Genomic DNA, 12393 nt, shown 5'->3' with positions numbered 1-12393 from the left:
GGTTTCAGACTTAGAGATGAAAAGCTACATGGGAAGACACTTAAGGTGTTATTCTTCCCTTGGTGTAAAGCATACCTCATCACTCGATAGCAAATGACCCTAGGAAAAAGCCACAATTGTGCTTGAATATACTTTATTTGGTTAGGATTCTCTGCTCTCCGTAGAGCTATTAGGATGCTTTAGCTGGGGATAGAGGGATAGAGGTTCTGTTAAGATGCCTGGCCTACTCAATGTCTATTCCAGTGTTGTTTTGGTTTTTTTGAGACAGCCTTGGCTGTCCTGGATTCACTTTGTAGACCAGGCTGGCCTCAAATTCAGCCATCTGCCTGCCTCTGCCCCGAGTGCTGGGGTCACAGGCGTGCACCGTTGCTCCTAGCTGTCTAATTGCTTTAAAGTATGGCATCTGGACTCTGAGGGCAAGTGTTCCCAGAGGCAGCAAACATGCTGCCCAGCACTTAAGGTCTGGGGTAAAAATAAGTTCAGCCACTGGTTCTATATTCTACAGGTTAAAACAGTTGGAGGAACCAAAGAGCTTGTGTCCTTACTTAAATCTGCCAAGGACTCCATTTCAAAGCAGTGACATGTGGCCTTTCCTATTCCCAATTCTCTGTCATGAGATAAAATGACCTGCTTCCTGTCTTACGTTCTAATTACTTGCATTTGTTATTTTGTTTGGGACTTTATGCAGACTTGGCAAGCACTCTACCAGTGACCTATGTTGCCAGACAGTTTTACCTGACTCGCCACTTAAAAACAAAACAACAAAAAACAGTTCCTGAATCCAAGTAGTGGTATATTTTGCCAACAACATCTTCCAGGGTATTTTGTTGTTAAGTTTTTAGTTTTCAAGACAGTGTTTCTCTGTGTAGCCCTAGCTATGCTGGAACTGGCTCTGTAGTCCAGGCTGGATGCAAACTCAGATACCTGCTTCCAGAGTGCTGGAATAAAAGCCATGCACCAACACCACCCAGCTATGGAATTTTTTTTTTACCTTTTTTCTAGACAAAGTGTTTTCTTACTTCCCAACAGTAGTTGATTGTGTTTTTCAATCAAATTTTAAAACAGTCTTGTCCAGACTACACTACCCCTTTCCCTCTGTGTAGGGGCCCTTTGTTCTGTTTCTGAACTCTGAACAAAGAATAGACATGAAGTGAACCATTTGGCAATTTAAAGAATTCAAAACCTAAGAACACTACAAATGTTCCTGGTTAATAAAGACATTCAATTAAAGCAAAGAGGACAGGTAACCATTGCATCTAATTTTTGACAGAGTAGGGTCTAGAACATAGTGACTGTTGAATAAACTCTCAACAGTTATCAAAGTGTTATTAAACTCGCCAAGCTTTCTACCTCATTTAGGCTGAATCGATTTTTTTTCTATCACTAATGAATAAAATGGGCACTTAGTCACCTATTCAACTTTGTCAACGAGTGAAGGCCAAAACCTTCCTTCAGAGATGGGTGCCAAGTCCCAGCCTCTCTTTTGTTCCCTGATCAGATCCGGGGAGTACTAAGTAGATTAATAATAATAATAATAATTAATAATAATAATAATAATAATAATAATAATAATAATAATACTTTTTGAAATAAACATTCTAAATGAAGTTCAATAAAAAAGAGTTCAGATTGTTTTCAGATTCTCTTCCATTGTCTTGTTATTTGCCACATAAGCAGTCTCTAGGTTCTCAAAATAATTGTCAGAAGTTTCAGTTGTGGCATAAATTTTAGATGTCATCACAGCTGGGAATCTAACTCGTTTGGCAGAGTGTGGCCCCGAGTTTATGCCCCAGCACCATATAAAAACAGGCGTGATGGGGAGTTTGTGTAATTCTACCACTGAGGTGGGGGCAGTAAGGTCTTCAGTGCAAGTCTTCCTTGGCTGTTGAGGAGTTCCAGGACCCTTGGAGATACATGAGACCCTGTGTCCAAACTAACTTTACATGGTCTAAATTGTCCAGCTCTCTTTTGGTTTGTTTTGCTTTTTCGAGACAGGGTCTCTCTGTGTAGCCTAGGCTGTCCTGGACTCACTTTGTAGAGCAGGCTGGCCTCTGCCTGCTTCTGCCTCCCAGAGTGCTGGGATTACAGGTGTGCGCCACCGCTCTCTGCTTAAATGGTGAGCTCTTAAAATGTACTGACATATATTTAAGAATGCTGACATTGGTACCTAAGATGAAGAGAATGTGCGTCTCTGTTCATTGGCCAAGACTTGAGAACCGGGCTACTTTTCACGGAAAAAAAAAAAAAAAAAAAAAAAAAAAAAAAAAAAAGGCCCGCAGGGAGCGGCGAGGGCACCTCCCTCCAAGTCTGGGCCTTTCAGCGAAATCTCCTTCCTCTGCAGTGACGCTCCCGACTTGCACTGCAGTTAAGCATGGACCAATCGTCACACGTGTTGTTTGTGGGTGGTTGATGGCAAACTCTGATTGGACGGCGCGAAGCCTAGCCCTGTCAGTATTGCATCAACTGCAGGCACGGTCCCGGAGCGTGGTGGGTTCCTGTAACCCGGGCTCGCCTCGGTGTTCCCTGGTAAGCCGCTCTCTCCTGCCCGCAGAGCGAGGGCTGCACGTGTTACAACTTCCAGACAGCTTCCAGCCGTGAGTGAGCTGCTGGTACAGAGCTATTTCCAGAGAGCCTTCGTGGAGGGAAAGTAAGTTGCATTGCAGAGAACTCAGAGCTGCGTATAAATTCTGGCCTGACTCATTGGAGGACTGAGATCCTTAGAAGTCCCTCAGTCACTTAGTGGGACCACGGTGCCTTTTGACCAGGGAAGTGTGAGACTGTAGGGAGAAGATCAGAAGGTGGTTAAGGTCACTACCAAGTTTAGGTATTTGAAAGGACTAACCCTAGGAGCCATTCTGGATTCCAGGCTTCTCCCAAATATCCTGGGTTGGCGAGCATTTATCCCTGGACACCGAGGTGGGGTATGCCTAACGCGCTTGTCCCGGTCTCACCGAGTCTGGCAATGCAGTTTAAGCTCACACCTGGGTTTGCAGGCGAGAAGACATGCTTTATCGGGTTCTCCCATAAGCTTGGAATGAAGCTAAACCTCATAGTTGAGGTTTGCAAGACCTCATCACGTTGTGTCGTTGTCTCTTTAGCTTAGGATGTGTAATGAGTTATGTGAGAGAGGCATTTGGTTTCTACCCTAATGAATTTGTGGGACTCATTTTCAGTGCGTTAACGAAGTAAGCAAAAGTCGTTGAAAAAATCATACTGCATTTAGTACAAACTGGTGTGTCTGAGTCTTGTTCTTTTGTTTCTCAATGTGTATGTAGAATGAATAGAGTTGGTCTTCTTTATCTACTAGTTCTGCATCTGGGGTTTCAGCCAACCAGTGGCCGTGCTGTGTGGTCAGGTCTATGGTAGTGACATGTGTACTGTACATGTACAGACTTTTTTTTTGTCGTTATTTCTAAGCAATATAGCTATTGTTGAACACTTAAATGTATTAGGTATGATAATGTGAATGTGATATGTGATATCACATATGATAATGTGAATCTAAATGTGAATTAAAATACACGGGCAAGTGCATGCAAATTATATTTGCTAACACTACATTTTATATAAGGGACTTGAGCATCCTTAGAGTTGAGTATTCCAACAGGTCCTGAATCCAATACTCAGTGGGTGTGGAGGGACCTTTCTGTTTTGACTGGCTTTCAGGCTTTCATTGTCATTATTGTTAGTTGATGTGTTTAGTCACTTTTTTTGTTCCTGTGGAGAGATAACCCTGAGTGACAATGAAATGTCATGTTGTGGCACACAGGTATGCACGTGGTGCATAAGATATAAATGCAGGCAGTACCCATGCACATTAGAAAGACAGTAAGATGGATAGTGAAGCTACTTAGCAGAGTTAAAAGAGAAGTAAGGCGGTGAGGTATGTCTCTCCCTCTAGAGCCTAGCCTGGCGTTAATTGCTGTTGTGCCTCAGCCTCCCAAGTGCGGGCATGGAAGGTATGTGTCAACATAAATAAACAGCAATGTCCATGGGGGTCAGTATACTTTCTCAAGATAAGTTGAGATCATTTTAAGTAAAGGTCTGTGGAGTAGTGTTCTAGAAGTAGCTGAACAGATGGGTGAGGATGCAGTTCAGTAGGGTGCTTGCCTTGAATGCATAAGGCTCTGGGTTCAAGCCCCAGCCCCTCAGAAAAAAGCACACTTGTGAGCTGCAAAGTGCTATACACCTTAGATGCCATGACTCAGGAGGCAGAAGCAGGCTGAGCTCTGTGAGTTCAGGGCCAGCCAGCCAGCTACACCGTGAGACTCCGTCACCAAAACAAAGAAACAAGCAAACACACAAAACCCCCCAAGCACTTGTAATCCCAACAGTCAGCGGGTAGAGGCTGGAGGACCAGCAGGTCAGCGTTATCCTCAGCTACGTGGGGAGTTCAAAACCACCCTGAACTATATGAGACTGCCTCAGAAGGGAGATGTAGTCTCAGAAGAGGAAGCTGAGGCTAAAATGTCCTGAAGGAGTTACAGAATAAGGAAGAAAGGCCCGGGTTGTGTTTGGAAGGAAGATGGGTGGCATTTTGTGCATAACCTGGTGGGGTTACTGGTCCTTCTCCATCCACATCTCCCACCTCACCCCACCCCCCACCGCCCTGTGGTTGCTGGAGGCTGTTGTGCGGGTACAGCTCTCCAGTGGATAAAATGGGCTAGAGAAACCCTGTGATTTATGCATGGGAGCTGTTTCTTCTCAGCAGCTGCCATAGCCCGGTCATTGGTACATTGTTCATCCTTAAGCAGTCAGTGGCCTCGCACCCGGCCTTTGTGTTAGCCGAGACGATACTGCTGTGGTGGTTCTCAGTCTTCTGAGAACTGCAGGGACAGCACACGATGTTCAGTAGACGCCTTCTCACTTCCCTGAAAGGTTAGCTCTCATGTCTCAATAGAGGTTGGGGTACACGTCCCTGAATCACTCATTGTTGGGACACTGTGATGGATAGTGTTCTGAGTGTGTTCTGCGGGAGCCTCTCCAAGGGATTTAGTTGAAGTGCACGTTCTGACCTCTGGTGAAGCTGCATCTCTGAGAGCTCTCACAGGCAAGAGCAGGATTATAAGGGACAAAATGAATGTGTTGGTACCTAAAGATTTCTTACCAACCTTATACTCACTGAACCAATAGGACCCTTGGTAAATTAAACAAACAAACAACAAACAAAAAACCCAGAAAATTCTTTCCGTCTTTGAAAGGCTGGATGCTGTAATAACAACTGATCCAAATGCCACATACTTCTCAGTAACCCTGTGCTCTGATTGAAAAGGGCTGTTCTAGTTAAGTGGCCGACCTTTTTTTTTTTTTATAAAGCACTCAAGAGATACTTGCATCTGAAAAATTAATGAATGTTTAAGAGAAATGTCTTACTATTTTTGGTCATAAAAGTTTCCTGGTAGCCTCAGTCTTAAACTGCTGCTTGCTGCTTTCAGATCTGGTATAGGTCTGGGCCTTCTCACCCAGAGTCAGTTACTCCTGGCTGCTGGATTACGGACGACATAGGTCTCTGTCGTCCTTGTTCTTTCATCATTAGTAATCCTGTCCCCTACTAATTGAGTCTTGTCTTAGAAAACTGGTCAGCAGCTTGTTAAGAATTTAAATTAAAATGCACACAAACATCATATAAGTAAGGCAGGGTTTTGTTTGTTTTGAGGCAGTTAGTTCTGGCTGGCTTGGAACTCAGTATATAGACCTAGCTGGCCTTGAACTGCCTGCCTCTGCCTCACAAGTGCTGGGGAGTAAAGGTATGAACCACTATGCCTGGTCTAAGGGTTTAAAAATTAAGAAGAGGAAAAAAAGGTAAATGTCTTAGTTAGGATCTTTATTGCTTTAATGAAACACCATGACCAAAAAGCAAGTTGGGGAAGAAGAGGTTTATTTGACTTACACTACCACAGCCCTGTTCATCATGGAAAGAAGTCAGGACAGGAACTCAAACAGGGCAGGGTCCTGGAGGCGGGAGCTCATACAGGGGCCATGAAGGGGTGCTGCTTACTGGCTTGCTCCCCATGGCTTGCTCAGCATTTTTTCTTATAGAATCCAGGGCCCACCAGCCCAGGAATGGTACCACCCACATTGGGCTTGGTCCTCCCCCATCAATCACTACTTAAGAAGAAAATTGCCTACAGCACCATCTTCATTTTCTTAATTGACGTTCCCTTCTCTCAGATGACCTTAGCGCAAGCAGTGATTGAGGTAAGACATCCCTCAGGCCCCTACAGGCACCAGCACTTATATGCAAACACCAAGACAACTCACCAGAGAAGGACTGTATCCTGTATCCAGAATTTAGAATTCTTAAAATCCAGCCATGAAAAGTCAATCCAACTCAAAAAGGGCAAAGGGTGAATAGCCATTCATCTTCAGATGGTACGCAATTGGACTACAAGCACATGAAAACATAGAAGTGTTGCTTTGTGCCCTGTGCGGTGGCTCTGAGCTGAAGTAAGTTGGACAGCAGGGAGTGGTGAGGAGGGCATAGAGAAGTAAGTGCCCGTTCGCTGCGGATGGGGTGGACAGTGGTGCAGTCACTGTGGAAAACATTTTGGGAGTTGCTCAGAAGGTTAGGTTCTGAGTTACACAATCCACAAGTTCTACTCATAGCTAGCTGTATACCCAAGAAAGAAAAAACATGTCCGTGCACAAGTTTGAGCTTAATGTTCATAAAAACTATCCAGAAAGGCAAATCAAGTCAAATGTGGCAGAGATGTAGGAAGTAGACTTGTGTTTCACAGCATGACTGACCCTTCAAAACTAAGGCGGTAGGTGCACGTGTAGGGAATTCACATGGAAATTTGAGGGGTTTTGTTGGTGGTAGTGGTGGATGTGGATTTTGTTGTTCTTTTGGTTTTTCAAGACAGAGTTTCTCTGTGTAGACCTGGCTGTCTTGGAACTCACTGTGTAGACTAGACTGGCCTCAGGCTCAGAGATTTGCCTACCTCAACCTCTGCCTCTGGAGTGCTGAGATTACAGGCTTGTGCCACCACCTGGCATGAAATTTTTGTCTTGTATAGTAGTTGCCAGGGGTTGAATTAAAGAGAATGTGATTGCTGATGATTGGGGGAAGAATTGAAAATATTCTGAAATAGATAGTGGCAGTTATATGTTTTTAAATATCCTTAAAATCCAGCTTTAAAAGAGAACACTGAATAGTATATACATCATTACCCAATGAAGCTTTTGCTTTAACACACACAGTATGGACAGTCATATGTGTATGCACTTTATAATTTGTTAGTCTGCTATTTCTAAATTTGAAATTCCTATGACTGTAGCAAGTTTGATTCTCTTGCAGCAACAGAATGGTTCAACAAGTTCCAGAAAACATCAGTTTTCCTGCTGAAGAAGAGAAAATCTTGCAGTTCTGGTCCAAACATAACTGTTTCCAGGAATGTTTAAAGCAATCCAAACACAGGCCAAAGTATGTGAGTTTCTGTAGTAAAGAGAGAATCCTTATAAATAGCCGTTTCTTGTACTGAGTTCAGTGCACACACCCTTCATTCAGTTGTATGTTCTCAGAGTCTGTCACCTTTCTGCACACTAGGAAGTCAGTTATGAGCACTTCCGGTTGTCAGAAGTCATCTGAATGGAGTTCACCGCTTTTTTTCTTGCATTTACTGTCGTCTCTGCCCTCACTTAGCACCCCAACATAAGCCTCTGTGGGTGGGTCCTACAGTATTTCCTACTTCATCCTCTATTCATAGGAAAGATACCAATCTTAGATCAGTGATTTCATTAATGAACCTTCTCTGTTGAAAATTTTTCTGATGGGTGTCCACTGCCCTGCCTCCTTGATGAGATAACTCTGGATCAGTCTTAACTTGCTTATGTCTTGGGGATAATAAATGAAAAGTGGATGACTGAATAGCAATCCCCCAGTCTATCTGAAGGCAAGACCTCCAGTAAATTTCTAATCAATTATGTCTATTTTGTGTTCCTGTGGATCCCACCTACCCCCACCCCCGAACATTTTAGTATGATAGCTACCTGATAAAAAAATGTCCTGAATTTTTGATGTTTTAAAATGACTTAACTGTATCTTGTATGATCTGTTAGATTTACCTTCTATGACGGGCCTCCCTTTGCTACTGGACTGCCTCACTATGGACATATACTTGCGGGGACAATTAAAGACATAGTTACAAGATATGCTCATCAGAGTGGGTTCCACGTTGACAGAAGATTTGGATGGGATTGTCATGGCTTACCTGTGGTATGTCTGAATCTCCAGTCTTGTAATATTCTCATTGTCTATAAACATATCAGATGTTCCCTTTGATTTCTTTTCTATATCATTATTTATTGTTTGGTTTCTCTATAGAGTTTTGCTTTCCTTTTTTTTTTTTTAAAAATTTTAGCTATTTTGTTTTTTGTTGTTTTTTGTTGTGGCTTACTTATATTTGATTCATAAGGCATGGTTGTTAATGTGCCATCTTACTCTTTATTCTTAGGAATATGAAATTGATAAGACACTGGGGATCAAAGGGCCAGATGATGTGGCCAAGATGGGGATTGCAGAGTATAACAAGCAGTGCAGAGCGATTGTGATGAGATACTCTACCGAGTGGAAGGTACGTTCAGAAGAATGCGTAGAAAGAAGGCTTCGTGGTGGGACTAGAAATGGCTCGTCATCCTTTGTGCTCATTATGAAACATTCCTCAAAGACTGGCTGCTACGTGAGCTTGTTTCATAAGAGGGCTTGGATTCCGCTACCCTTGAAACATGAATCCCATGGTTAGGTACTAAATCCCAGTGTTTCCTTATTGATGTCCAGTTCTTTTATTCCTACACTTTTCCTCTTTTTTTTTTTTTTAAATAAAATCTTTTTTTAAAAAAATATTTACTATTGTGCATATAGTGCTCTGCCAGCATGTACACATGCAGGCCAAAAGAGGGCATCAGATCACATTATAGATTGTTGTGAGCCACCATGTGGTTGCTGGGAATTGAACTCAGGACCTTTGGAAGAGCAGTCAATGCTCTTAACCTCTGAGCCATCTCTCCAGCCCCTGTCATCTCCTCTTTAAACATCTCTCCACCTATCTCCTTGTTTCTTGGTGTTGCAGTCTGTCTCCATTGGCCTAACACTCAAGTCCTTTGGCCTCAGTAGTCTGAGTGCTGGAGATACAGGTACACACCACCATCCCCTGTTCTCTTCATGGTCCCTCCATGCAGGCTGCTTTGTTTCCCTTCCCACAGTGCTCTCCTACCAGTGGCTTTGGTTTATTGGCATATAGAGTCCAGTTTTACGAGCATGAAAGCCAGTGCTCAGTTTTCTCCCAACTTAACTTCTTGCCTAATACAGTGGAGGGGAACTCCTGATGGGGTGAATGCAGTCTAAGTAGAAATCTGCTTTTAAAATATTTTTCCCCCCTCTGGTCCCCTCTTCTTCCTTAAAGCAGGGTCTCATAGTGTAGTCCTGGCTGGCCTGGAACTTACTGTGCAGACCAGGCTGGCCTGAAACTCGGTGAGAACTGCCTGCCTCTGCCTCCTGGGTGCTGGGGTTAAAGGCATGAGCCACCATGCTCTTCCTTGTTTGCAAAAATGTTTCATTTTGAGGTAATGTAAAGCATATAAGGATCCACCTGGTATGACGCAAACCCTCATGCCCTACAGCTACCCTTTCCCAGTTGCTGACATTGTCAGTAACACAAAAGCAGTTAATTAGCATGAACCAACTGGTGTCCACTTCTACCACCATCTTTCTGCCTTGGATGTCTACAACATTCATTCAGTCTTTCTTTGTCTTTTATGACCGTGACACTTTGGGAGCAGGGAGGGAGGCTACTAGGGCTTGACTCTGTGGCATTGTGTATGCCTACCCAACTCATCATTCTCTTCATCAAGATGCTGCCTAGCTTTCTGGATTGCCCTTGGTGGAGAATAGGTTTTGTTTTGCAGCTAATAAGTCTCTTATGGGAACACTATTTCTAGCATGCTTTTTCTTATACTTACAGTCATTGATTTTAGCCAACTCTTGGTAAATTCCTCCTAGTTATAGCTTTTTCTCTGATGTTTGCCAGGTCAGGTTGCAAAAGACTTTTATCAATTAATAATATTGCTGGGCATGGTGATATACACTCATAATCTCAGTACTGGAAAGCATAACTTCTAAGTGCTTATAAATAATAATATCTATGTATAAGAAATGAATGCGGGGAAAATGGGAGGGAGGGAGGAATGGGAGGATACAAGGGATAGGATAACAAATGAGATGTAATATGAATAAATCAATAAAATATATTAAAAAATAAGAAATGAATGCTAAGAAAATTAGTCAACCTTAAGTGTTGTTTGAAATGTGTTTACTTGGACCATTGATTGTCCTGATTTCCCAAAATAGCCATATGTAGTGACTATAAAAGTAAAATATAATCATGATATTATTTTCTAATACTACTCTGACATTCATATTTTTAAGTCTACCGTTACCAGACTCGGCCGATGGATTGACTTTGACAATGACTACAAAACACTATATCCACAGTTCATGGAATCAGTCTGGTAGGTTTATTTTAGATTGTAGGTGTGAGAAACATTCTTTTGCACTGGTCAGAGCAGAGGTATGTGCTCACCTGAAGAAGTTTGTTTACAAGTCCATATATAAACAAATGTGTTTAGTGTGTGTGTGTGTGTATTTGAGCCCTGTGGGAGAGCATTTAATCCACATCCTAGTTGTGGGAAGTAGCACACACTTACAACCCAAGCAGTGGGAGATTGTGAGTCCAAGGCCTGCTGAGGCTACTTATTAAGAGAGTGACTATGTCTCACAAAACAGGAATGCCCTAGGGATATTGTAACTAAACGGAAGGTTTTCACAAAAGAAAAGGCAGAGTTAAGCAAGGATTCCCACCTATGTGGTGTGTTTCCATTTGGGAAAAGTAAATAGTCAACAGGAAAAGTTGGTGTCCTTGTATTTAATATGTTCACTAAAACATTTTAGTACGTGTGGCTTGTACCTTTTAAATTGCTTCTATAAAAGCTGTCTGTTGCACAGTTCAAATAATGTACCAAAAACCCAAAGAAAGTTCCAAAATGCTAGTGATGGTAAACAATTGTTTTATCATACCTCTAAGAATTTTAGTGTGAAAATTCTTATAGCAGATTTATAGCATTGATAACACACTGGGCAGTGTGCACTAATATTTGCCTTTCTTAATCACTGTGACCATCTTTCCATGTCAGTAGATGATAGCCACACCTCACACCCCACCCCGGGCTATGGATGGACTCCAGCTTTGCACGCACATGCTAGGCAAGTTGTCTGCCACTACGCACCATCCCAGCCTAGATAATAACACTTTCATGGTCAAAACTGGCTGTTAAGTGTTACTTACCAACAAGCTCCCGGATAATGGCTTGTTTTTCTCTTCTTTGCCAGAAGAAAATTATAGAGATGTCATAGAGGTTTGCGTTGAATGGTGGATCTTGGTTATGTAGTTGTAAAGCTCTGTCTCTTACCTTGCCAGGTGGGTCTTCAAGCAGCTGTATGACAAAGGCCTTGTGTACAGAGGCGTGAAAGTCATGCCCTTCTCCACCGCTTGCGGCACTCCACTTTCTAACTTTGAATCAAACCAGAATTACAAGGTGCGTGACATGCTGAGCACTGGCTAGTCCATGGTGATTGTTGACTGATTATGATTAAGGAGAATATTCCCAGTTTCTCCTGCACAGTCTGGTGGTGCCAGATAGCTGTCGATACTGAGTGCTGATCCTGTCACTGCTCAGAGGCTCTGCGAGGTGAAAATGGGGGATATTTTCTCCTCACTGGATTTATCGTGTGGCTTAATGTGATGGATTGTATTTGTTTTGGCCACTTCTGGTGCCTGCCTTTGTTTTGCTGTGACATGGTTTTTTCCAGTTACTGTTCCTCAGGGAGCCTACTATTGACGACTTTATGTCTTTTCTGGTGCCTGTAGTGTCCTTGGTTAAAGGCATTGGGAAGGGGATTTAATTGAGATGCGGAGCTAGGATCTTTTCTGCTGCTTAGGACTTGTGTTGTTGGTACAACTGCTCTGCCATTTAGAGGGTGAGACTGCGAACCATGAACTACCTCATATCTTCTTTGTCTGTTCTCAGCCTTCACTTCTGCTGGCTTGTGTCACCCTCATTTTTAAAGGGATGGTGACTTTTTGGAAGTCTTATTCAAGCCCAGGTTTAGAAATTGTTACATTTTCAGAAGTACTTTATCATCATGGTAGAGAATATTTTTCATGTTCTGTTTGATTTGTCAAATTCTGTCAAATCCCTGTGAGAGGGTGGGATGACTCCTTTTTGTCTCCTATTTGCCTTTATTAGTGGCTCATACATATTTAATAATATATTTTAAGCACATAAAGATATACCACATAATATAGATAGCTATTTTCCAAAACAGTTTTGTTATATATA

General features: G+C 42.5%; 1 protein-coding gene across 2 annotated transcripts in view; it reads left to right on the top strand.

Annotated features, from left to right (window-relative positions):
• Positions 1-2444: 2444 nt before the first annotated feature.
• Positions 2445-12393, top strand: part of IARS1 (isoleucyl-tRNA synthetase 1) — a 49048-nt gene continuing 39099 nt past the window's right edge. The window contains exons 1-7 of one of the 2 annotated variants that reach the window (XM_084796669.1): positions 2445-2647; positions 6040-6198; positions 7298-7423; positions 8059-8215; positions 8454-8573; positions 10424-10506; positions 11472-11589. In XM_084796669.1, the coding sequence (XP_084652795.1) occupies positions 7305-7423; positions 8059-8215; positions 8454-8573; positions 10424-10506; positions 11472-11589 (597 nt within the window). In that variant the 5' untranslated portion in view covers positions 2445-2647; positions 6040-6198; positions 7298-7304. The remainder of the gene's footprint in view (positions 2648-6039; positions 6199-7297; positions 7424-8058; positions 8216-8453; positions 8574-10423; positions 10507-11471; positions 11590-12393) is intronic. The other variant, XM_084796668.1, reaches the window with a different exon arrangement.

This window comes from Acomys minous, assembly GCF_964271855.1.
Source record: "Acomys minous genome assembly, chromosome: 9".
NCBI lineage: Eukaryota > Metazoa > Chordata > Mammalia > Rodentia > Muridae > Acomys > Acomys minous.
The sequence above is the reverse complement of the archived record's forward strand: the minus strand, read 5'-3'. Positions and strand labels throughout refer to the sequence as shown.